The sequence below is a fragment of the Saimiri boliviensis genome, chromosome 9, assembly GCF_048565385.1.
Source record: "Saimiri boliviensis isolate mSaiBol1 chromosome 9, mSaiBol1.pri, whole genome shotgun sequence".
Classification (NCBI taxonomy): Eukaryota; Metazoa; Chordata; class Mammalia; order Primates; family Cebidae; genus Saimiri; species Saimiri boliviensis.
Genome location: NC_133457.1, coordinates 67848256 through 67871798, shown reverse-complemented (window position 1 = coordinate 67871798; position 23543 = coordinate 67848256). Strand labels below are relative to the sequence as shown.

The following is a 23543-nucleotide window of genomic DNA, read 5'->3' as shown; positions in this document are numbered from 1 at the left end:
ATCACTTGACACTAGAAATTCAAGACCAGCCTGGGCAACATAGCAAGACCCCCTTCTCTACAAAATATTTTTTAAATTGGCCAGGTGTGGTGGTGGGTGTCTGTAGCCCTAGGTATCTGGGAGGTTGAGACCAGGGGATAAATTGAGACCATGAGTTGGAGGCTGTGGTGAGCCATGATTCTACCACTGTACTCCATCCCAGGTGACAGAATGAGAACCAGTCTCAAAAAAAAAAAAAAAAGGTGGAGGTGGGGGTGGGCAGGCACAATGGCTCACACTTATAATCCCAGCACTTCGGGAGGCCAGGTGGGCGGATCACCTGAGGTTGGGAGTTCAAGACCAGCATGACCAACATGGAGAAATCCCGTCTCCACTAAAAATACAAAATTAGCCGAGCATGGTGGTGCATGCCTGTAGTCCCAGCTACTCAGGAGGCTGAGGCAGGAGAATCATTTGAACCTGGGAGGCGGAAGTTGCAGTGAGCCACGATCACACTGCTGCATTCTAGCCTGGGCAACAAGAGTGAACCTCTGTCTTGAAAAAAAAAAGACTTAACTAAAATTTAAGTGATTTACATCTATGAAAATGCTACTGTGATTCAAAAGAGCATTAACATGATAGTCACCATGGAAAAGCAAGCTGTTTAAACACCTCAACAGAAGAGTATAAGCTTTACTAAACTCCGTCATTTAACACATAATGTATTCCTCCTAATGCCTGAGACTGGGTCCCAAAGATTATTAAAAAGAAGTATCTTCCCTTTGCCCTCAGTAAGTCTAAAAGTTAGCAGACAACCAAGTAAACATACACTGGAAAGTTTCTCCTTGGGCTTAGTCATGATAAAACCAAGAAGAAATGAGGATGAATGCGTTCTCCAATTAGAGATATTTTTTTCAAACACACTAGGATCCGCACAGAAATACAGGCAAAAGTACCTGAAAACAATTCACAAATGGCAAACCACACACATTAGTCTCAGTAGTAGCCAAAGACACAGGAACAAATGAGATATTTTAAAAAGCTATCAAAACGGCAAAGATCCCAAAATGACACCACACAAGGCTAAGAAAAGGATTTCATCTAACAATCTCCTACACTGCTGCTAAAAACATATTTCATATATTGCTGACAGCAATATAAATCAGTGTAACCTTTACGCATATCATGTAGATATACTTATTATGACGCCAATTCCCTATGCATTGAAAATGGTCTTTTGCTCTTATAAAAAACGTCACTGAAGGCCAGGTGCAGTGGCTCACACCAGTAATCCAAGAGTTTGGGGAGGCTGAGGTGTGAGGATTGCTTGAGCCCAGGCATTTGAGACCAGCCTGGGCAACATAGTGAGACCCTGTCTCTACCAAAAACATTTTTTTATATTAGCTGAGTGTAGTGGTGCATGTCCATAGCCCTAGTTGCTTGCAAGGCTGGGGTGGGAGGATCCCCTGCGCCCAAGAGTTCAAGGCTGCAGTGAGCTCTATGACTATGCCACTGCACTCCAGCCTGTACAACAGAGCGAGACCCTGTCTCTAAAACAAGTAACTTTTTAAAAAAAGGCATTGAAAATACAAAAGCATTTATAGTTAAGGCACAGAATCTCCAATAACTTACTGTTTCAAAGCTGCCTTTATGCATCAAATCAATGGGTGGCCGGAACAGATCTGCAAGAGTAGTCAATTTCTTATCTATAGCTCCTCCATTTCTTAATTCTTGTTCTTGCCGAACTATAATACAGAAGGATGAAAAAGTTTCAGTTAGCAATAAAAAAAAAATCATAAATCCCATTAAAAAAAAAAAACAAAAAACTTCTGTCAATTGAAGGAATTGCTGACAATGTGCTTGACCTTAAATATAAAGATCTAACGCTGACTCCGAAAAAAAAATGCAAGGAGGAGTTAAGAGGAATCTTAAGACTTAGTGGTATTCCCTATTCAAAGTATACAAAGAAAATTAACTGAAAATAGTCATATAATCAAAGCAACTTCTTCACATATTCAAAAGCTAACTTAAACATGGGAGAGGCTGGGTGCAGTGGCTCACACCTGTAATCCTAGCACTTTGGGAGGCCCAGGTGAGAGGATCACCTGAAGCCAGGAGTTTGACACCAGCCTGGCCAACACAGTGAAACCCCATCTCTACTAAATATACAAAAAAAAAAAAAAAAAAAAAAATTAGCCAAGTATGGTGGCGCACGCCTGTAATCCCAGCTACTCAGGAGGCTAAGGCAGGAGAATCACTTGAACTCTGGAGGCAGAGGTTGCAGTGAGCCGAGAAAAAAAAAATTAGCCAGGCATGGTTGGGTGTGCATGCCTGTACTCCCAGCTACTCAGGAGGCTGAGCCAGGAGAATCATTTGAACCCCAGGAGATGAAGGTTGCAGTAAGCTGAGAGCACCCTACTGCACTCCGGCCTGTGGAACAGACTGGAATTCCATCTCAAACAAAACAAAACAAAAAGCATAGGGGAAAACTTTCATATTCATTTATCTAGTTCTGCAAGCAATGTAAATTCATCTGCTGTTTTCAGCTATGTTCTCAATCTTTAAAGATTCGGGGCCAGGCACGGTGGCTCATGACTGTAATCCCAACGCTATGGGAGGCTGAGATGTGCAGATCACCTGAGGTCAGGAGTTCAAGACCAGCCTGGGCAACACGGTGAAACCATGTCTCTACTAAAAATGCAAAAATTAGTCGGGCATGTTGCGGGTGCCTGTAATCCCAGCTACTTAGGAGGCTGAGGCAGGAGAATTGCTTGAGCCTGGGAGGTGGAACTTGCAGTGAGCCCAGATCGCGACACTGCACTCCAGCCTGGGTGACAAAGTGAGACTCCATCTCAAAAACAAATAATAGTAATAATAATAATAATAATAATATTCTGGCAGTAGAGATGATGACCACTGTTGTCACCTTCCACTGGAAGGAAACGGGATTCCCTAGATGACTTGAGTCTGTTTAGTTTCTCCATTAATTCTCTCCAAAGTTACAAGACCTATCTGTGCCTCAATGAACTCATTCACTATAAATAAACTGCAAAATCAAGCATGGTCCAAGGGTTTCTCATATATCCTCTTAACATAACTGTCCTTTCTTTAGGATTCCACTGTTACATCAATACTAAATCCGCTAAAAGTGTAAGACCAACATTCTCATTCTAACTTATTACACAAAAATATTTCAAACAAGGGTAACCAAAATATTAATAGTGGCTGCCTTGGGTGGTGTGGCTTTTTCTTCCATTTTTCAATCTCTTTTAATAACCATTTTTTTTTTTTTTTTCGAGACGGAGTTTCGCTCTTGTTACCCAGGCTGGAGTGCAATGGCGCCATCTCGGCTCACCGCAACCTCTGCCTCCTGGGTTCAAGCAATTCTCCTGCCTCAGCCTCCTAATAACCATTTTCATTATATATTCCTTTCATTGACAGAAATCAGGATCCCAAGAGAAATGAGTTTATTTCATTATAGTAAGCACTTTAAGTATTCACAAGCTAATTACCAGGTTTCCTACATTATCTGCATCTCCTTTACTATTTTTCTATAACCAAATAGGTTAGCATTTGGAACAATTCAGCTCAGGAGAGAATTAATCACTTTCTGGATCCATAATTTCACTTTTTAAATAAGGTGAAACCTCGAAGTAATTAGGCCTAACAGTAATCATCTTTTTCTTTTTAATAAGAGGAGAAGGGAAGAGAGAGATAATAAACTGTTCCACAGATACCTACTGGTTTCAGTCTGAAAATCCCGGAAACCATCAAAAATTGAACGTGCGGGCCGTCGTCTTTTAGGGGCTTTAGGGAAGAAAAAATAGAATTATTTTAACATTAATGTTCAAACAATTCTAAAAACGTCCTTATCTAGAAGTATTTTTTTTTAATGAAAAATATTAAACACTTCACAAATTGCATGTCATCCTTGCACAGGGGCTATGCCAGTTTTCTCAGTATTGTTCCAGTGTTAGTACACGTGCTGCTTAAGTGAGCACAGTATTTCTTGCTTTAAAACACTCACAGATTCATAAAGGTACCTTCCCTCAAAAAATAAAAAAGCTTAAAGTTTGAAATCGTCCATATACAATTAACCCAAACATCTTCCATCTAGCCATCTTGCATAATAAATGACAAAATTAAGGCCCAGTTAAGAGACTTGATCAAACCTGTGTAAAAAGTTTACCAACAGCTGGGCATGGTGGCTTATGCCTATAATCCCAGCACTTTGGGAGGTGGAGGCGGGTGGATCACCTGAGATCAGGAGTTTGAGACCTGCCTAGCCAACATGATGAACCCCGTCTCTACTAAATACAAAAAAAAAAACTAGCCAGGCGGGGTGGCATATGCCTGCAATCCCAGCTACTTGGGAGGCTAAGAGAGGAGAATCAGTTGAACCTGGGAGACACAAGTTGCAGTGAGCCAAATTGTGCCACTGCGCTCCAACCTGGGCAAGAAGAATGAAATTCCACCTCAAAAAACTTTACTATCCTGCCTACGTGCCTCCTGTAATCACAGAACTTTGGGAGACCGAGGCGGTGGATCACCAAGTCGAGTTTGAGACCAGCCTAACCAACAAGGCGAAACCTCGTCTCTACTAAAAATACAAAAAAACAAAAACTAGCCAGGTGTGTTGGTGTGCACCTGTAATCCCAGCTACTTGGGAGGCTAAGGCAGGAGAATCGCTTAATCTGGGAGATGGAGGTTGTAGTGAGCCAAGATCTCGCCACTGCACTCCAGCCTGGGCAAGAAGACCTAAACTCCGCCTCAAAAAAAAAAAGTTTACTATCCTAATATCCAACTGATGATATCAAGATGATTTTGATGATGACATCACATAGAGGTGAAGCCGCACACATGCTGCAAATATCCAATTCAGGTTAGCCTTCGGGATCTGACTGCCCTGTTGTATAGAGTAACTCTACATCCTAAACTATAAGGCTTAAGGACTATTTCTTAGTGATTGGACACACATGCAGAACGATAAACACACACAAAAAATCTTTAATTTTGAAAAATTTTTTCCACAGTTACACAATACTTTAATGACACAAAAGTAAACGGATTCACCTAAGGTGTTTTACTACCCCTGTAGAGTGTCTATTACCCAGTCTAAGTATTTTACAGATAAGGTCTAGGATGCAAGAATCAAAATGTTATCTTCCCATGTATTCTTAAACCTAAACAAATTATATCATTTATGTACATTACAATAAATAAAGACTGTTCATAATTCCCTAAATATGGGTAACAGTTATTAAGCTGGCTTATGGCAAGACTGGCCAGCAGATAACCAGAATAATTGTGTTAATAAATAATGATGAGTATCAAGAGTAGACAGAGATGGCCGGGCGTGGTGGCTCAAGCTTGTAATCCCAGCACTTTGGGAGGCCGAGGCGGGTGGATCACGAGGTCGAGAGATCGATACCATCCTGGTCAACATGGTGAAACCCCGTCTCTACTAAAAATACAAAAAATTAGCTGGGCATGGTGGCACGTGCCTGTAATCCCAGCTACTCAGGAGGCTGAGGCAGGAGAATTGCCTGAACCCAGGAGGCGGAGGTTGCGGTGAGCCGAGATCGCGCCATTGCACTCCAGCCTGGGTAACAAGAGCAAAACTCCGTCTCAAAAAAAAAAAAAAAAAAAAAAAAAAGAGTAGACAGAGAATATAGACTCCCCCATCCCATATCAAAACATCTTTCCCAATAACTTGTGCTTGTGATTACATAGGATAATTGTTAATATCCAGAACTATCAAGTAAAAAGCAAAACAAAACAAAGCAACAAAAAAATGCAGAAAGTGTTAAAAACTTCATTTTTGTTTAAAACATATTCATTTGTATATCATCCACGTGCACGTGTCAGTATTTATGCCAAAGAATCACATCATCTTTGGGAAAACAGATTTTATAATGCACTTGCGTGTTAATTTTTTTATGTTTTGAGACAGTGTGTCTAACTGTCGCTCAGGCTGGAGTGCAGTGGTGTGATCATGGCTCATCACAGGCTCCATCCTCCCGGACTCAAGCCATCCTCCTGCCTTAGCCTCCCAAGTAGCTGGGACTACAAGTATACAGCACCACAGTCAGTTTTTCTTTTCATTCTTTTTTTTTAAAAAAAGAGATGGGGGTGTCACTATATTGCCCAGGCTAGTCTCAAACTCCTGGGCTCAAGGAATCTTCCAACCTCAGCCTCCCAAAGTGTTGGGATTACAGGCATGAGTCACCATACTCAGCCTGAATTTTATTATTATTATATATATATTTTTGAGATGGAGTCTCGCTCTGTCACGCAGGCTGGAGTGCAGTGGCATGATCTGTCTACTGCCATCTCCACCTCCAGTTCAAGTAATTCTCCTGTCTCAGCCTCCCGAGTAGCTGGGATTACAGGCACACGCCACCACACCTGGCTGATTTTTGTACTTTTAGTAGAGACAGGGTTTCACCATACTGGTCAGCCTAGTCTTGCTCAAACTCCTGACCTCAGGTGATGTGCCCACCTCAGGCTCCCAAAGTGCTGGGATTACAGGTGTGAGCCACCACGCCTGGCCTGAATTATATATTTTATTTTATTTTTTGAGACGGAGTCTTGCTCTTGTTGTCGAGGCTAGAATTCGGTGGCACGATTTCGGCTCACTGCAACCTCTGTCTCCTGAGTTCAAGCGATTCTCCTGCCTCAGCCTCCCAAGTAGCTGGGATTACAGGCACCCACCAGCTAATTCTTGTATTTTTGGTAGAGATGAGGTTTCACCAAGTTGGCCAGGCTGGTCTCAAACTCCTAACCTCAGATGTTCCCCCCGTCTCAGCCTCCCAAAGTGCTGGGATTACAGGCACGAGCCACAAGGCCCAGCCAAATTCTGTTTTTAATAAAAATAAAAATTTTTATTCCTATTCCTTCATTACAAGAAAAAGCAAGGAATGTCACACTTTTCAATCTTGGAACTATTTTTGATGAAGAACTCCTATTTCGAATGTATATGGCTTCTAGCAGAAATAATGTAACCTGCCAAAGAATTCCTCAAACCCAGTTAACTGGCCCTGGTGCAGTGACGTGTGCCTACAGCCCCAGCTGCCCAGGTGGCTGATGTCAGAAGACTGCTTGGCCCAAGGAGTTCCAGCCCAGGCTGTGCACCGTTCTTTTTTTTTTTTTTTTTTTTTTTTGAGACGGAGTTTCGCTCGTTACCCAGGCTGGAGTGCAATGGCGTGATCTTGGCTCACCGCAACCTCCGCCTCCTGGGTTCAGGCAATTCTCCTGCCTCAGCCTCCTGAGTAGCTGGGATTACAGGCACACGCCACCATGCCCAGCTAATTTTTTTTTTTTTTGTATTTTTAGTAGAGACGGGGTTTCACCAGGTTGACCAGGATGGTCTCGATCTCTTGACCTCGTGATCCACCCGCCTCGGCCTCCCAAAGTGCTGGGATTACAGGCTTGAGCCACCGCGCCCGGCCGCACCGTTCTTTAAAAAAAAAAAAAAAAAAAAAAAATGCTATTTTTTAAAAAACTAGATGTCTGATACTTTTTAACTATGATAATTAAGAAACTGAGGATGTCTTAGAATAAGACAGAATAGCTGCCTAAGAAAGTGTATTATTTTAGACAGGCAGCACATAAAAGGTAATTTTCTTCTACTTTTAAACTGCCAAAGGCAGGTTAGTCAATATTCTACATTATTTCATATCCTTTTCCCAATTCCCCCATCGCTTCAAGGCACCCGATCTCGACATACTCACTAGTTCCTCTTATCGCCATCCTTCTACCCAACTCATTTTACTCCTTGGGCTAGTAACTCTCTTCCCATTTGTCTCCCCTCCATTTACCCTATGTCTAAGCAAAAACCTCTCCTCAGACCACAGCCCTGGGACCATCACTCCTACCTGCCTTTTTAATGTGGTCTCCTGGCTCTTCCAAGCTGTCTACCACAAGCAAACATCAGTCCTCTTTCCTCACTCTACTGCCCATATAACAGAAGCACTGGTCATTGAAGCCAAAGAGACTAAGCTATAAAGAGCTAACGGAGATTCAGAAGGAGATTCAAAGTCAGAACAGGGGAGGGACAGGTGGAGAAAAAACTGTAGTGAGAAGAGTGGCATGTTTTACATGTCCACCTATCTGTTCGTATTTGCTTCAGAGAAGACATCTAGATCTTCAGATCTGCTTCTGCGTTCTTTTAGATCTGCTGCTATTCTTTTAGTTCAAGTATAGAAAGAAAATTAAAATTTACCCTCATGCAGACACTCAGTTCTTGAGGGAGGAGCGGGCTTTTTGTTTTATAAGATGGGGGTCTCACTACGTTGCCCAGGCTGAAGTGCAGTAGCCATTCACAGGCACAATCCCACTACTGATCAGCACTGCTCAGATTCCTCCTCCTCAGGCCATCTGGTGGTCCTCCACTAGTTGGCAGGTCACCATATTGATTCCCAACTTAGTGCAGACATACAATCAGCATAGGGCACTACAGCCAAGAACTCCTGGGGCTCAAGCCATACTCCTGCCTCTGCCTCCAGAGTAGCTGAGACTACATGCCTGTGCCATCATACCCAGCAGGGAGGAGTGTTTTAAAGATTTAGGTAATTGTGGACATTCTCCTTTGATAGTACACCAATACTTAACCAGTGGCAGATTCTTAGAGGACAGTTGCAAAGTGAAATCTGAAATCTTATCCATGAGCTTTTCATACTGCTGCATTAAAACCCACTGTACTATGTGGTAGGCAGTCTCTAGGCAGCCCCCAGTTTTCCCAACCTGTGTGTAGCTACCTGGAGTACAGGTAGCACTGAACAGAATATGGCAGACCTGATGGGATTTCACTTCCAGATTATGTTACAAGATGTAGCTTCCACCTTGGGCTGCCTGCTCTGGCTCTCTCATTTTCTGGCTCTCTCATTTGCTGTGTTAAGAATGGCTGCCCCCAGGCAATAGCCACGTGAAAGAGCTTAGGAGATCCTCCGCCACTTCAGCTTTGAGATGACCCTTGTAGGGGACCCCAACCAAAGACCATACCTACATTCCTAACCCAAAGAAACTGAGATAACAAATGTTTGGTTTTTTTTTCAGGCAGTTTAATTTTGGAACAATTTTTTACTCAGCAATAAGCAATGAATACAATTCATCTCACAGTTTGAATGCATCTTTTACCTGTATGCAATTTTGTAGTATCATGCATTGGTTATTCAAAAATACTTGTTTACTGAGTAATGTAAACATTTAAAATATTAATGGTTTCATTATACACTATTTTAAAAATCATCTGTTTAATGTGACCACTGGTCTTAACAGAAAGCCTTCAAGTATTGAGAAAGTATCAAGCTCACGAAGGTGGGTACAAAAATTTTTCTAAAAATTTGTTTTTTGCCTGAAAGCTCTTTTTTAATGTTTTTATCATTTTTTTGAGACAAGGTCTCTCTGTCACTAGTAGGCTGGAGTGCACAGCATAATCATGGCTCATTACAGCCTTGGCCTCCTAGGCTCAAGCAATCTCCTCACCCCTCAGCTTCCTGAGTAGCTAGCTGGGACTACAGGCACATCTGGCTAATTTTTTTCTTAATTTTTTTGTAGAGACGGGATATCCTTGTATAGCCCAGGCTGGTCTGGAACTCCCAGGCACAAGCAATCCTCCCACTTCAGTCTTTCAAAGTGTTGGGATGACAGGTGTGAGTCACCACACCCAGCCAAACCTCTCTGGTAACAAACACTCTCAGTTTTATTGAAGTTAACAAACTCACATTTTCAATCCATCTGTCAAAGTGTAAACTGATAGTCTGTCAGTGATTTTTCAAGTAAAAACAATGCTCCATGAAAAAAAGCTGCCTAGCTCAGCTCACTACTCTAACAATCACACAAGTGTTTTTCCTTAAGGTAATCATAGTATCCCAAAGTGCTTTATGCATACATCCTATTTCAAACATTATTTTCAAACTATGTACTCAAAGGTCAAGATTTAATGAAATGAGTCATTTTTATTGCTTCATCAAGAACATTATTAAAGAAAACCGCTTTTTAAATTAATTTCTTTTTCTTTTTTTCTTTCCAGTTGGGGTCTCAAAAAGTTGTCCAGGCTGGTCTCAAACTCCTGGGCTCAAGCAATCCTCCCGCCTCAGCCTCCCAAGTGTTGATTACAGGCGTGAGCCACTATACATGTGGTATTTATTTTTCTTTTAGAGACAGGGTCTCACTCTGTCACCCAGGCTTCAGTACAGTGGCATGATCATAGCTCACTGTAGCCTAGAACTCCTAAGCTCAAGCAATCCTCCCACCTCAGACTCCCAAGTAACTAGGACTACAGGTGCATACCACTACACATAAAGAATTTATTTTTTGTAGAGATAAGAGTCTTCTTATGTCGCCTGGGCTGCTCTCCAACTCCTGATCTGGAGTGATCTTCCACTGTGGCATCCCAAAGGCCTGGGATTAGAGGCATGAGCCACTGCACCTGGCCCTGCCTTTTATATTTGTTTGTAAACTTCAAGTACGTGGCAGGGAAGAGTTCACTACCTAGTGGTACAGTATGAAGCTACTGCATGAATTCAACCAAGATGCCAGCAGTCTGACTCTTCACTGTTTCTGAACTGTCAGTCTAAATGTCACCACAATGATGATAATTTGATGCCCATTGCAACAGTGCATGCCTTTAATTCTAGCTACTCAGGGGGCTGAGGTAGGAAGATCACTTGAATCTAAGAGTTCGGGCCTGTAAGAACTAAGGCTCAGTGACAATATAATGACCTCCTGGGAGTAGTGGACCACCAAGTTGCCTAAGGAGGGGTAAACTGGCCCAGACTGGAAACAGAGAAGGTCAAACAAAACAAACCCTTAGTATTATTATGTAATAAGTTTTAACTTTACAGACAACCTGAAAGGGTATTAGGGACACGAGACCACACCTGAACTGTGATTTAAATTATTAGTATAATAGCCTTAAGCAAACAGTTCTCTAAAGATTCAAGTTTAATAATGAAAGGCAAGAATGACTTCCTAACTGTATAAAGTCATTCTCATTGTCCTCCTAACTGTACATCAACTCAGAGATAAAAAAGAAAGAAAGCAGTAAAATAAAAAAGCCAGGTGTAGTGGCTCATGCCCATAACCCCAGTATTTTGGGAGACCAAGGCCAAGGCGGGAGGATTGCTGGAGATCAGTTCAATAGCAGCCACGGCAACATAGCAAGGCCCTGTCTCACAAAAAAACAAAACAAAACAAAACAAAACTGTATGGGCGCAGTGGCTCACGCCTGTGATCCCAGCACTTTGGGAGGCTGAGGCCAGAGGATCGCTTGAGCCCAGGAGTTTGGGGACCAGCCAGGGCAACACAGTGAGAAGAGAAGAGAGGAAGAGGAAGAGGAAGAGGAAGAGAGAAGAGGAAGGAGCGAGGAAGGGGAGAAGGGAGAGGAGAGGAAGGGGAGAAGGGAGGGGAGAAGAAGGGGAGAAGAGAGGGGAAGAGGGGAAGGGAGAGGAGGAGAGAGAGAGGAAGGGAAGGGAGAGAGAGAGGAAGAGAGAGAGAAAGAAAGAAAGAGGGAGGGAGGGAGGAAGAAAGGGAGGGAAGGAGGGAGGGAAGGAAAGGGGAAGGGGAATGGAAGGAAGAACGACCTATCAGGTATTATGCTCATTACCTGAGTGATAATCTGTACACCAAACCCATGGAACGTGCAATTTACCCATGTAACAAACCTGCACCTAAAATAAAAGTTGGAAGTTAAAAAATTTACATATGTCTCTTGTACTCAACTTTATTTCTTTATTTTGAGACAGAGTCTTACTCTGCCGACAAGACTGGAGTGCAGTGGCATGATCTCGGCTCACTGCAACCTCAGCCTCCCAGTTTAAGCAATTCTAGTGCCTCAGCCTCCCAAGCAACTGGGATTACAGGCATGTGCTACGATGCCTAACACATTTTTGTATTTTTAGTAGAGACGGGATTTTGACATGTTGGTCAGGCTGGTCTCGAACTCCTGGCCTCAAGTGATTTACCCACCTCAGCCTCCCAAAGTGCTGGGATTACAGGTGTGGGCCACCTCAATGCAAAGTATTTCTCTGCAGAACTGTTCTCAATACATAGTATATACAGTTATCTGTCTTCGTCTGCCCAACCATATTATAATTCCATCTATTTCTTCTATATAAACCCATTATTAACACCTAAACTCTTTGGCTTACAAAAGGGAAATAAGTACTCATTTAACTATTAATCAATCTGATTAAATGTCCTGGACATTCTCTATCATCAGTCCCTACCCAGACTAATATCACAATTTTTTACATCAATTAGGAGTTACTGTGTCCTTTATTCAAAATAGGAATAGCACTTCTAGAAACTAAGAGAGAAAGTAAGGCACAGCTAGAGAGTAAGGATATGGCAGTCAAGTAGGTATCCAGAAAATAAATCACCAGAATCTTGATCATTATTCATTCCCACTACAAGGCAGCAATTCTTTTTGCTCATGTTCCTCCTTTTCCAACAAATACCAATTTTTAACATCTGCTTCACTCTTTGTGAGTCAACTGTGCAACTTTCTTCACAGGACTATAAAAAACAAGATAAGAATTGAGACTACCCTTGTAACAGCCTCCAAGCAAGACCTCCCATCTTTTGATGGTTTCATTAAAATCCTAAAGAATAAAATCAAATAAAACTAAGGGAACAAAGTAAACTTACCACCAAATAATGGTTCTGGTTCCACCAGTATTTCCTGCTTTTGAGGAATTGGGGCACGAACTTCTTCTCTATTAAAAAAAAAAAAATGGAAAAATAAAAAATGAAAACTGTTTTCTGCTATCTGATTTCTGTAATTACTGTGAATGCATTCAAATTAACTTAGTTACTTTTAGAAGCATGGTAATGATGATAAATAGGTTTTTTGTTTTTTGGGGGAGGGGAGGGAGACAGCATCTCATTCTGTCACCCAGGCTGGAGTGGACTGACACGATCTTGGCTCACTGCAACCTCCACCTCCTGAGTTAAAGCGAATCTCACACCTCAGCCTCCCTAGTAGCTGGGACCACATGTATGCACCATCACACCTGGCTAATTTTTTTCATATTTTTAGTAGAGACAGGGTCACGCCATGTTGGCCAGGCTGATCTCGAACACTTGAGCTCAGGCAATTCACCCACCTCAGCCTCCCAAAGTGCTAGGATTACAGGCATGAGCTACTGCATCCAGCTGATGAATGAGTTTTAGATGGTTTCCACATGAAGCTCAACTGGAAGAGTACCTGGCACACATAGCTCAAATGGTTTAGTTAGACACTTCGTGATAATTATGAAAGGCTAACAGGTATGATCTTGAATTATTTACTAAAAAGATCCTAACATACAGAACAAAAAAAGTAATTGCTCATCTTTTAAAAGCCTATTATCTTCAAAGTTTACATTCACAGAGTTTATTGATAATCCATCTCTTACAATAAGAAAAAACTCATTTAGATATACTATAAAAATGGTGTGTGCCTTTAAAGATTAGTTTATTTTAGGCCAGGCATAGTGGGTCATGCCTGTAATCCCAGCACTTTGGGAGAGGAGGTGGGAGGCTCAATTGAGCCCAGGAGTTTGAGACCAGCCTTGGCAATATACCAAAACCCCATCTCTTTATTTTATTTTATTTTTTTTTTTTGAGATGGAGTTTTTTTTGCTCTTGTTACCCAGGCTGGAGTGCAATGGCGCGATCTTGGCTCACCACAACCTCTGCCTCCTGGGTTCAGGCAATTCTCCTGCCTCAGCCTCCTGAGTAGCTGGGATTGCAGGCACGCACCACCATGCCCAGCTAATTTTTTGTATTTTTATTAGAGACGGGGTTTCACCATGTTGACCAGGATGGTCTCGATCTCTTGATCTTGTGATCCACCCGCCTTGGCCTCCCAAAGTGCTGGGATTACAGGCTTGAGCCACCACGCCCGGCTCAAAACCCCATCTCTTAGAGAGAGAGAGAGGGAGAGCGAGAGAGCGAGAGAGCGAGAGAGAGAGAGAGAGAGAGAGAGAGAGAGAAATATTTGTTTTGTTTTGTTTTTTAATAAAGATGGAGTTTCACCATGTTGGTCAGGCTGGACTTGAACTCCTGACCTCAGGTGATCTGCTCACCTTGGCCTCCAAAGTGCTTGGATTACAGGCATGAACTACCATGCCCGGCCATATTAGTTTATTTTATAGCTGTAACTCAAGTATTGAACTTTGCTGGTTAATTTTCACAGCAAATAGTAACTTCCTAATTAATATCTTCTAGCTTATAATAAATATTATTATATAAGCATGTAAGTTCCATATAAATTTATGTTAGGCCTAATGATTTTCATTCAGGTGTTCTGAACAGTAGTAACTAAGCTTAAGACCTTGTTTTTGATATTTAAGAGTTGGAACTCCAAAACATCCTTTATGAAATGAAGTAGGAATACTCATTTGTCAACAATACTAACATCCTGTAATCAAAGAACCACCAGTTAGAGAAAAGAAACTTCCAATAAACCAAGTGACTAAAGAATAAAATGGCAATTCAAAACTATGTTAAGCACTCTTTCCTACTGCTAACAAGTAAAATTTCAATAATCTGAAGAAAGAGACAATACAAGAGGAAGCTCTGTCAATCCTTTTATCAAAAAGAAATAGGCTGGACAGGCAAAATGCAATCCTAGCATTTTGAGAGGCCAAGGCAATTGGATCGCTTGAGCTCAGGAGTTCAATTCCAGCCTAGGGAACGTGGCAAAACCCCCATCTTTATAAAAAATACAAAAATTAGGCCGGGCGCGGTGGCTCAAGCCTGTAATCCCAGCACTTTGGGAGGCCGAGGCGGGTGGATCACGAGGTCGAGAGATCGAGACCATCCTGGTCAACATGGTGAAACCCCGTCTCTACTAAAAATACAAAAAACTAGCTGGGCGTGGTGGTGCGTGCCTGTAATCCCAGCTACTCAGGAGGCTGAGGCAGGAGAATTGCCTGAACCCAGGAGGCGGAGGTTGCGGTGAGCCGAGATCGGGCCATTGCACTCCAGCCTGGGTAACAAGAGCGAAACTCCGTCTCAAAAAAAAAAAACAAAAAAAACAAACAAACAAAAAAAAAAAAATACAAAAATTAGCCAGGCATGGTAGCATGCACCTATAGTCCCAGCTACTTGAGGGGCTAAGGTTGCATGAACCTGGGAGGCAGAAGTTGCAGTGAACCAAGAGCAGTTAGCAGAGATCACACTCCTATACTGCAGCCTGAGTGACAGAGCAAGACTGTGTTTAAAAAGAGAGAGAGTCAGAGTCGGGCGCGGTGGCTCAAGCCTGTAATCCCAGCACTTTGGGAGGCCAAGGCGGGTGGATCAGGAGGTCAAGAGATCGAGACCATCCTGGTCAACATGGTCAAACCCCGTCTCTACTAAAAATACAAAAAATTAGCTGGGCATGGCGGCGCATGCCTGTAATCCCAGCTACTCAGGAGGCTGAGGCAGGACAACTGCCTGAACCCAGGAGGCGGAGGTTGTGGTGAGCCGAGATCGTGCCATTGCACTCCAGCCTGGGTAACAAGAGCGAAACTCCGTCTCAAAAAAAAAAAGAGAGTCTAGGCGCAGAGGCTCACGCCTATAATCCCAGCACTTTGGGAGGTCAAGGTAGGCAGATCACAAGGTCAGGAGTTCGAGACCAGCCTGGCCAACGTGGTGAAACCCCATCTTTACTAAAAATACCAAAAATAGGCAAGCATGGTGGTGGACGCCTGTAATCTCAGCTACTCAGGAGGCTGAGGGAGGAGAATCGCTTGAACCCAGGAGGCAGGCAAAGGTTGCAGTAAGCCAAGACTGCGCTATTGCACTCTAGCCTGGGCAACAAAGCAAGACGCTGTCTCCAAAAAAAAAAGAACCAAGAAAGAAAAAGGCCTATTAATTATCTTAAGAAAACTAAGAACTTATGCCGGGTGCAGTGGCTCACGCCTATAATCCCAGCACTTTGGGAGGCAGAGGCAGGCGAATCATGAGGTCAAGAGATTGAGACCATCCTGACCAACATGGTGAAAGCCCGTCTCAATTTAAAAAAAAGAAAAGAAAACTAAGAATTTAAAAGACATTTTTACCGAAACAAAACTTTCCATTATTGTTATACCTCACTTTTTGTTATTGTTATTATATATAATTGTCTCATCTCAGACAATTCAGTTGTTCTATAAACAAACTTTAATCTGATGAAATACATCAATGAGAGGGGTGAATTAAGTAGTACAGTTGTCCTTACATGAAAAGACTTGATTACTACATTATCTGAAGGTATCTGTACTAAGATTGTCAGCTACCAAGAACGGAAGGATGGAGCAGAAAAAAGTAAAGTAAATAAAGAGAATTATATGTTAGGAATTAGAAGCCATTATCAAATGTTAATCAATTTGCAATACAAACCGTCTAAGCCAAGTTACACGGTAATTCAGTAGGAAAGAGTATTCATTTATCAAAACTATTGTTGGCCGGGTGCAGTGGCTGAAGCCTGTAATCCCAGCACTCTGGGAGGCCGAGGCGGGCGGATCATGAGGTTAGGAGATCAAGACCATCCTGGCCAACATGGTGAAACCCTGTCTCTACTAAAAATGCAAAAAAAAAAAATTAGCTGGGCGTGGTGGCGTGCACCTGGAGTCCTAGCTACCCAGGAGGCTGAGGCAGGAGAACTGCTTGAACCCGGGAGGTGGAGGTTGCAGGGAAGCAAGATCGCGCCATTGCACTCCAGCCTGGTGACAGACCGAGACTCTGTCTCCAAACAGAACAAAACAAACTGTTGTCAAACACAAATGAGAACACATGTGTTATACAATGAGGCCAGATATGCTCTCCCAAATCAACCATGAATATTTCCTATTCAAGTTTCTATATTAGGTGTTTTTTTGTTTTTATTTATTTATTTGAGACAGGAGGTCTCATTCTGTGTCACCCAGCCTAGAGTGCAGTGGCACAATCATGGTTCACTGCAACCTTCACCTTCCAGGCTCAGGTGATACTCCCACCTCAGCCTCCCAAGCAGTTGGGACTACAGCCCCACACCACCACACCTGACTGAGTTTTCTATGTTTTTTGTAGAGAATGGGGTTTTGCTATATTGCCCAAGCTGGTCTCAAACACCTGGGCTCAACACATTCTCCTGCCTGGGCCTCCCCAAAGTACTAGAATTACAGGCATGAGCCACTGTGCCCAGACTTTTTTTTTTTTTAAATATTAGATTCATACTGATTTCTGTTAAAAATTTGAGCTACACTGGGAGTGAAATACATGGCCAACATTAACAGAAGAAAACTATACAATATTATTTTTATTTATTTATTTATTTTGAGACAGAGTCTTTCTTGCTGTGTCACCCAGGCTGGAGTGCAGTGGCGTGACCTCTGGTCACTACAACCTCTGCCTCCTGGGCTCAAGCAATTCTTATGCCTCAGCCTCCTGAGTAACTGAGATTACAAGTTGGCGCCAACACATCCAGCTAATTTTTGTATTTTTAGAAGAGACGAGGTTTCATCATGTTGGCCAGGCTGGTCTTGAACTTCTAACCTCAGGTGATCTGCCCGTCTTGGCCTCCCAAAGTGCTGGGATTACATGCATGAGCCATAGCGCCTGGTCAGAAAAAACTTTATAAGGTATTAATAATGATCTCTAAAGTTCGTACTTCATGAGAAAACAATTATTCTGGTATCTGGAACTAGATTAATGAAAGAAACAATTATGCCTGCATGTGATCTGGCTTTTTAAATTTATCTCTAATTTAGTAGAACTAAAATCCTGGTCTTTTAGTTCTAGTAGAACTAAAATTTTAGTTCTAGTAGAACTAAAATTCCTATTTTAAATAGGAATAGGCCTATTCCTATTTAAAAGGATTCCTCTTGTTTAGTATCTCATGTTGTAAACAATGAGACTTATAAAAAGCTATGAGCATTGAAGTCTTGAGGACCTTTAAAAATTTTTGTTTAAAAAATTAATGGCTTTCCCTTGAGCAAGGTGCATATCTCATGTTTTCCAAAGACTGATGGAGTTTTGCCCAACAGTTATTTACTTCAAACTCTCATGGGTATAAATTATTAATGGTAAAGACACCAAGTCTCTTCACTGCTTATTACTATTTTCTATATATTACAGTTTCAAATATGCTGAAGATACTTCTACTGATTAACTACATTTACCTAAGGAATAAAGGACTAGAATTATCTACAAGCATTTTTCATGGCAACTCAAAACATTTCTATGACCAATGTAGAAAAATCTAAAATTGGGAAATCTGAGCTTTATTGGGCTTTACTGCTTTAATTGCTGTGAGGGTTAGGGAAATGGCTATGACTCTGCTTCCTTATTGGTAAAATGTTGATAATGCCATCCAATAACGTGTTTGTTTGTTTGCTCCTGCCATAGGCCAATCCTAGCATAAGAGCACCACACACTCCCACCAACCCCACCTCCCCGACTTCACAGAGCCTATATGGTTCCTTTGAGGATTAAATAAGGCAAGACAGTACTCTAAAGAATTTAAAGTATGTAACTACAAAAATTTCCACTTGATACTTTCAGAGGCTTTCAGCCTTTCCTTTATTTCAAAACCAGAGAACTGAACTAGCTTTGATAAAAATGCAACTACTTAATTTAAGCAACAGACAGCTCCTGACAACACATAATAAATTCATACTCTGTGTGTGGTCTGACAGTAGAGACACTTGCTGAACTGGTACTGGGCTCTTCAGCGATTCCTCCACCATCCAAAAACATAGTGACTGCCATTTCCAGATTATTGTTGCACGCTTCAAGCATATGTTTTCCTACACTTTCACTTGCACCTGAAACAGTAAAAAGACAGGAAAAACGTTAAAAAAAAAAAAAAAAGACAACCTCTTAAATTCAGCTCATATTAAAATTTCCAAGTAAATTAACAGTATTTTTCCCTTTTGGAATGAATGATTTTCTTTTCTTAAACTTATTTGTTACTTTTGCATTGTGAAATAAACAGAGCTAGAAAAAAATGTACACATTCTTGACATAAAATACACAAAGCTAGGAAAGAATGTAGCAGCATTAGAGTAATCATCCTTTATAATAAAACAAACACTAGGCTGGGTGCAGTGGCTCACGCCTGCAGTGCCAGCACTTTGGGAGGACAGGCGGATCACCTGAGGTCACAAGTTGAGAACAGCCTGACCAACATGGAGAAACCCTGTCTCTACTAAAAATACAAAATGAGCTGGGCGTGGTGGCACATGCCTTTACTCCCAGCTACTCAGGAGGCTGAGGCAGGAAAACTGCTTGAACCTGGGAGGACCCAGGAAGCGGAGGCTGCAGTGATCCGAGATCGAACCATTGCACTCCAGCCTGCACAATAAGAGCAAAACTCCGTTACAAAAAAAGAAAAAAGAAAGAAAGAAAAAAAACCAACAACAACTAAATAATTTTTTTTTTTGTTTTCTTTGCCATTTATTTAAATGGCTCAAGTACATATTTGGGAACAAGCTGAAAAAAGATAAAGTAAAATGAAAGACTACATTCTAGAAAGTTAGAAATGCTTTGTTAGAAAGGATACATTCCAGCTGGGTGCAGTGGCTCACGCCTGTAATCCCAGCGCTTTGGAAGGCCGAAGCAGGCGGATCACGAGGTCAAGAGATCGAGACCATCCTGGTCAACATGGTGAAACCCCGTCTCTACTAAAAATACAAAAAATTAGCTGGGCATGGTGGCGCGTGCCTGTAATCCCAGCTACTCAGGAGGCTGAGGCAGAAGAATTGCCTGAACCCAGGGGGCGGAGGTTGCGGTGAGCCGAGATCGCGCCATTGCACTCCAGCCTGGGTAACAAGAGCGAAACTCCGTCTCAAAAAAAAAAAAAAAAAGAAAGCATCAGGCTGGGCTCAGTGGATCACGCCTGTAGTCCCAGCACTTTGAGAGGCCGATGCCAGCAGATCACAAGGTCAGGAATTTGAGACCAGCCTGATGAACATGGTAAAATCCAATCTCTACTAAAAATACAAAAATTAGCTGGACATGGTGGCGCACACCTGTAATGCCAGCTACTTGGGAGGCTGAGGCAGGAAAACAGCTTGAACCCAGAAGGGTAGGCAGAGGCTGCAGTGAGAGGCCGCACCACTGCGCTCCAGCCTGGGCGACAGAGCAAGACTTCGTCTCAAAAAAAAAAAAAAAAAAGCATCTTTAATACCAATGGCAAAGAAAGATGGATCATTTTTGTCTAAGACGTAACTAAGTCAAAATCTGGTAAGAAATGTCAATCTTCATCATTTAAAAATGTCCTTATCACAAACTTACTCATTTGTAAATAAAGTAAAGCTAACAGTTTGCTAAATGAAATGTAAATTGGTAAGGTCCTTTAAAACAATTTTACAACATGTATTCCAGAAACAAAAATACTCATTCCTTTTTTGACTCAGTAATTTGGGCTTCTAGTCAAAAGAAAATAAAATCTACATTAAATACTATATGCATAAACATGTTCATACACATGTCCAGCATAGTTTCAGTTTATATTGAAAAGTTAGAAACAACATAAATGTCTAATAATAGAATGTAAATTGAACATTTTATGGCCACTAAAAGGCACCTCAAGCTTTCCATTTGGGATGATTTTTCTTCTATCTGAATTACATCCCTTAGAATCTCCTTCTGTTGGTGGTAAATGCTCTTCAATTTCTGTCTGAAAATGTCTGTATTTTGCTGTCATTTCTGACAGTTTTATTGGGTATGCTATTTCAAAGCTGACAGCTATTTTCTCTCAGAATAGACAGCATTCCAATGTCCTCTGGCTTCTGTTGTTGCTGCTGGGAAATCAGTTGCCAGACTAAAGAAAAATGTTTTTATAGCAATCTGTTGTTTCTCTCCAGTTGCTTTTAAGGCCCTCTGTCTTTAGCCTTCTGCAATTTCACTGATTTGTCAGGTGTGATTTTATTTATCTTCCTTGGGGTTCACCGGACTTCTGCCACTTGAAGGTTATCTTTTATCAATTCTTAAAAACTCCCAGTAATTTCTATTTGACCACTGCCTCACCCCACCATTCACACTTATTTCCTCCATAACTCCAATTTGAGGTATGCTACAACCCTTCACTCCGACTTTTATGTCTCAACCTTTCTTTCACATGCATACTGTCTCTTTAGCTCTCTCTGGTGCACTGTGGGTAATACCTTCAATGCTATCTTCCAGTTCACACATTATCCCTTCAGCTGTGCCAATCTGTTTCTTTACTTGCTCACTGAGATTTTGATTTCAGCTAATTTTTTATAACTAGAAGTTCTGTTTTTGTTGACATCTTTATCTGCCTAATCACATTTTAGAGATCCCTAATTCATACTCCTATTTCAATCTTTCATTTATTCAAACATATTAACCAAACTTATTGCAATTACTAAGGGAAAATACAAATTTTCTACAGTCTCTATAGGTTACTGTCTCTTGTTCCTGCTGGATCTTACTCACTGTGCCACAGTTTATGTGTGATTTGTGATTTTTTTTTTTTTACTGTGATCTCATGTGCCTTGGAATTTTAATCTGTAGAATTTTGAAGCCTGGGGTTGAAGGTACATTTCCTCCTAAGAGGATGATCTGACAGATTTTGCAAGGCACCCACCCACGGGCACTACCAAACAGAGACCACTTTAAATATATTTTGGATTTGGAAGTTTTTCAAGACCACATGGGAAATGTGACTGTAACAATACTTATTCTAAATTCTCTGTGAATATCTTCATCTCCATACATCCCCTCCCCACTGCCAAGGTGGAAACATCCTACTCTCTGCTTCATGAAGGGGAGGGGCTTTCTTTCAGACCTCTTTCCTACTTGGCAAGGCCCTAAGCATTGTTTCCTGTGACCCATGAGTCTTACCAAAAGGGAAGTTTAAAGCCATCCAGTGCAGACAGATTCCACCAGACCTGCTTTAAAGGTGGCTAACATCTGCATTCTTCGTTTTTAGTCTGCTGCCAGCCAATAATTTTGTTTTGTTTTGTTTTGATTTGAGACGAGACTAACTCTTGCTCTGTTGCCAGGCTGCAGTGCAGTGGTGCAATCACGGGTCACTGCAACCTCCACCTCCCGGGTTCAAGTGATTCTCCTGCCTCAGCTTCCCAAGTAGCTGGGACTACAGGCTTCAAGCGATTCTCCTGCCTCATCTTCCCAAGTAGCTGGGACACCATGCCCAGCTAATTTTTGTATTTTTAGTAGAAACTGGGTTTCACCATCTTGGCCAGGATTGTCTGGATCTCTTGACCTTGTGATCCACCTGCCTTGGCCTCCCAAAATGCTGGGATTACAGGCGTGAGTCACCACACCTGACCCAACAATGTATTTTTTAAAAATTATTATTATAATTATTTTTTTTTTTTGAGAAAGAGTTTCACTCTTGTCACCCAGGTTGGAGTGCAATGATGCAATCTTGACTCACTGCTGCAACCTCCACTTCCCAGGTTCAAGTGACTCTCCTGTCTCAGCCTCCCAAGTAGCTGGGATTACAGGTGCCCGCCACCATGCCCAGCTAATGTGTTTTTAGTAGAGATGAGGTTTTGCCATGTTGGCCAGGCTGGTCTTGAACTCCTGACCTCAGGTGATCCACCCGCCTCTGCCTCCCAAAGTGCTGGGATTACAGGCATGAGTCATCACGCCAGGCCTAAACAATTTTTTTAATACATACTTTATTCAGCACTTTTTTTCTCAGCAGCAGGGTTATTCATGTTATCGCTCTACACTATCCTTACTGCAAGAAATGGAAGTGCTAACTCTACTCTTAATGTCTCTCATTTGTTTTCTCTTCTGCACTACTACTGTCTCTAAGGCAAGTCCTTAACACTTACCTTGATTACTTCTTTAAGCTCCTAACTGATCTTACTCCATTTCCCACCTTGCTGGGGAAGATATGTTCCAAATATAAGTCTCAACATATCATCTTCCAGTTTAAAATCCCTTAATGGCTTTCTTCTGATACATACAGTATAAATTCAAGTCTTTATGATCCGGAAAACCTCAGCTTATTTCTCTGGCTTTGTCTTTCTTCTTCCTCATCCGACACAGTTTACTACAGTCAAACAAAATTACACGCTCGCAATGCCCTTATCCCTCCTTATCTTCCCCTCATCTAGTTCATGCATGAAGAAATCACCAGAAATGTTACTTTGTTGATTTGTACACTAACCTACCACAAACATCTTTTTTTTTTTTTTTTTGAAATTAGAGAAAAACAATTGCCTTTCCGTTGGGATCTGCGTATATATGGTAATTTCAGTTACACAGGACCAGGAAGGTTTTTCCTTTAAAAGAGCTTCATGCATTACTCAAATTTAAGAAACATTCTTAGACTTTTCTTTCTCCTCCAAGTGAAAATCCCATCAGTTAACCAAAAAGACCTATAGTTCCTTCTAGTTAATCCCACTTCTTTCCAACCTTTTCTATGTCCACTGCTACCATCTTAGTTCAAGCCCTCAACGTCTCTTACGTGAATTACTGTACCTCACTCCTCTTGGCCCCTTTTGATATATAGTCATCCCTCTGGTGTCCATGGGGAATTGGTTCCATGACCGCCCAAGTATACCAAAATTTGAGAATGCTCAAGTTCTTCATATAAAATGGTAAAGTATTTGCAAACAATCTACACTTTA

The 23543-nt window shown here is 41.7% G+C and overlaps 1 protein-coding gene and 1 non-coding gene across 4 annotated transcripts in view; both read right to left on the bottom strand.

The window, feature by feature from the left end:
• UBXN7 (UBX domain protein 7) overlaps positions 1–23543 on the bottom strand; it is a 79338-nt gene that overhangs the window by 33317 nt on the left and 22478 nt on the right. Inside the window, exons 2-6 of one of the 3 annotated variants that reach the window (XM_074406102.1) lie at positions 18590–18737; positions 12631–12698; positions 11588–11651; positions 3721–3786; positions 1612–1724 (exon numbers count right to left, since the gene is read on the bottom strand). In XM_074406102.1, the coding sequence (XP_074262203.1) occupies positions 1612–1724; positions 3721–3786; positions 11588–11651; positions 12631–12698; positions 18590–18659 (381 nt within the window). In that variant the 5' untranslated portion in view covers positions 18660–18737. Of the gene's footprint in view, positions 1–1611; positions 1725–3720; positions 3787–11587; positions 11652–12362; positions 12499–12630; positions 12701–18589; positions 18738–23543 lie in introns of those variants that run through there. The other 2 variants (XM_074406103.1, XM_010341619.3) reach the window with 2 other exon arrangements.
• LOC120360871 (U6 spliceosomal RNA) lies at positions 3875–3980 on the bottom strand. Its single transcript, XR_005577272.1, has one exon. It is a non-coding gene; the product is annotated as a U6 spliceosomal RNA (small nuclear RNA).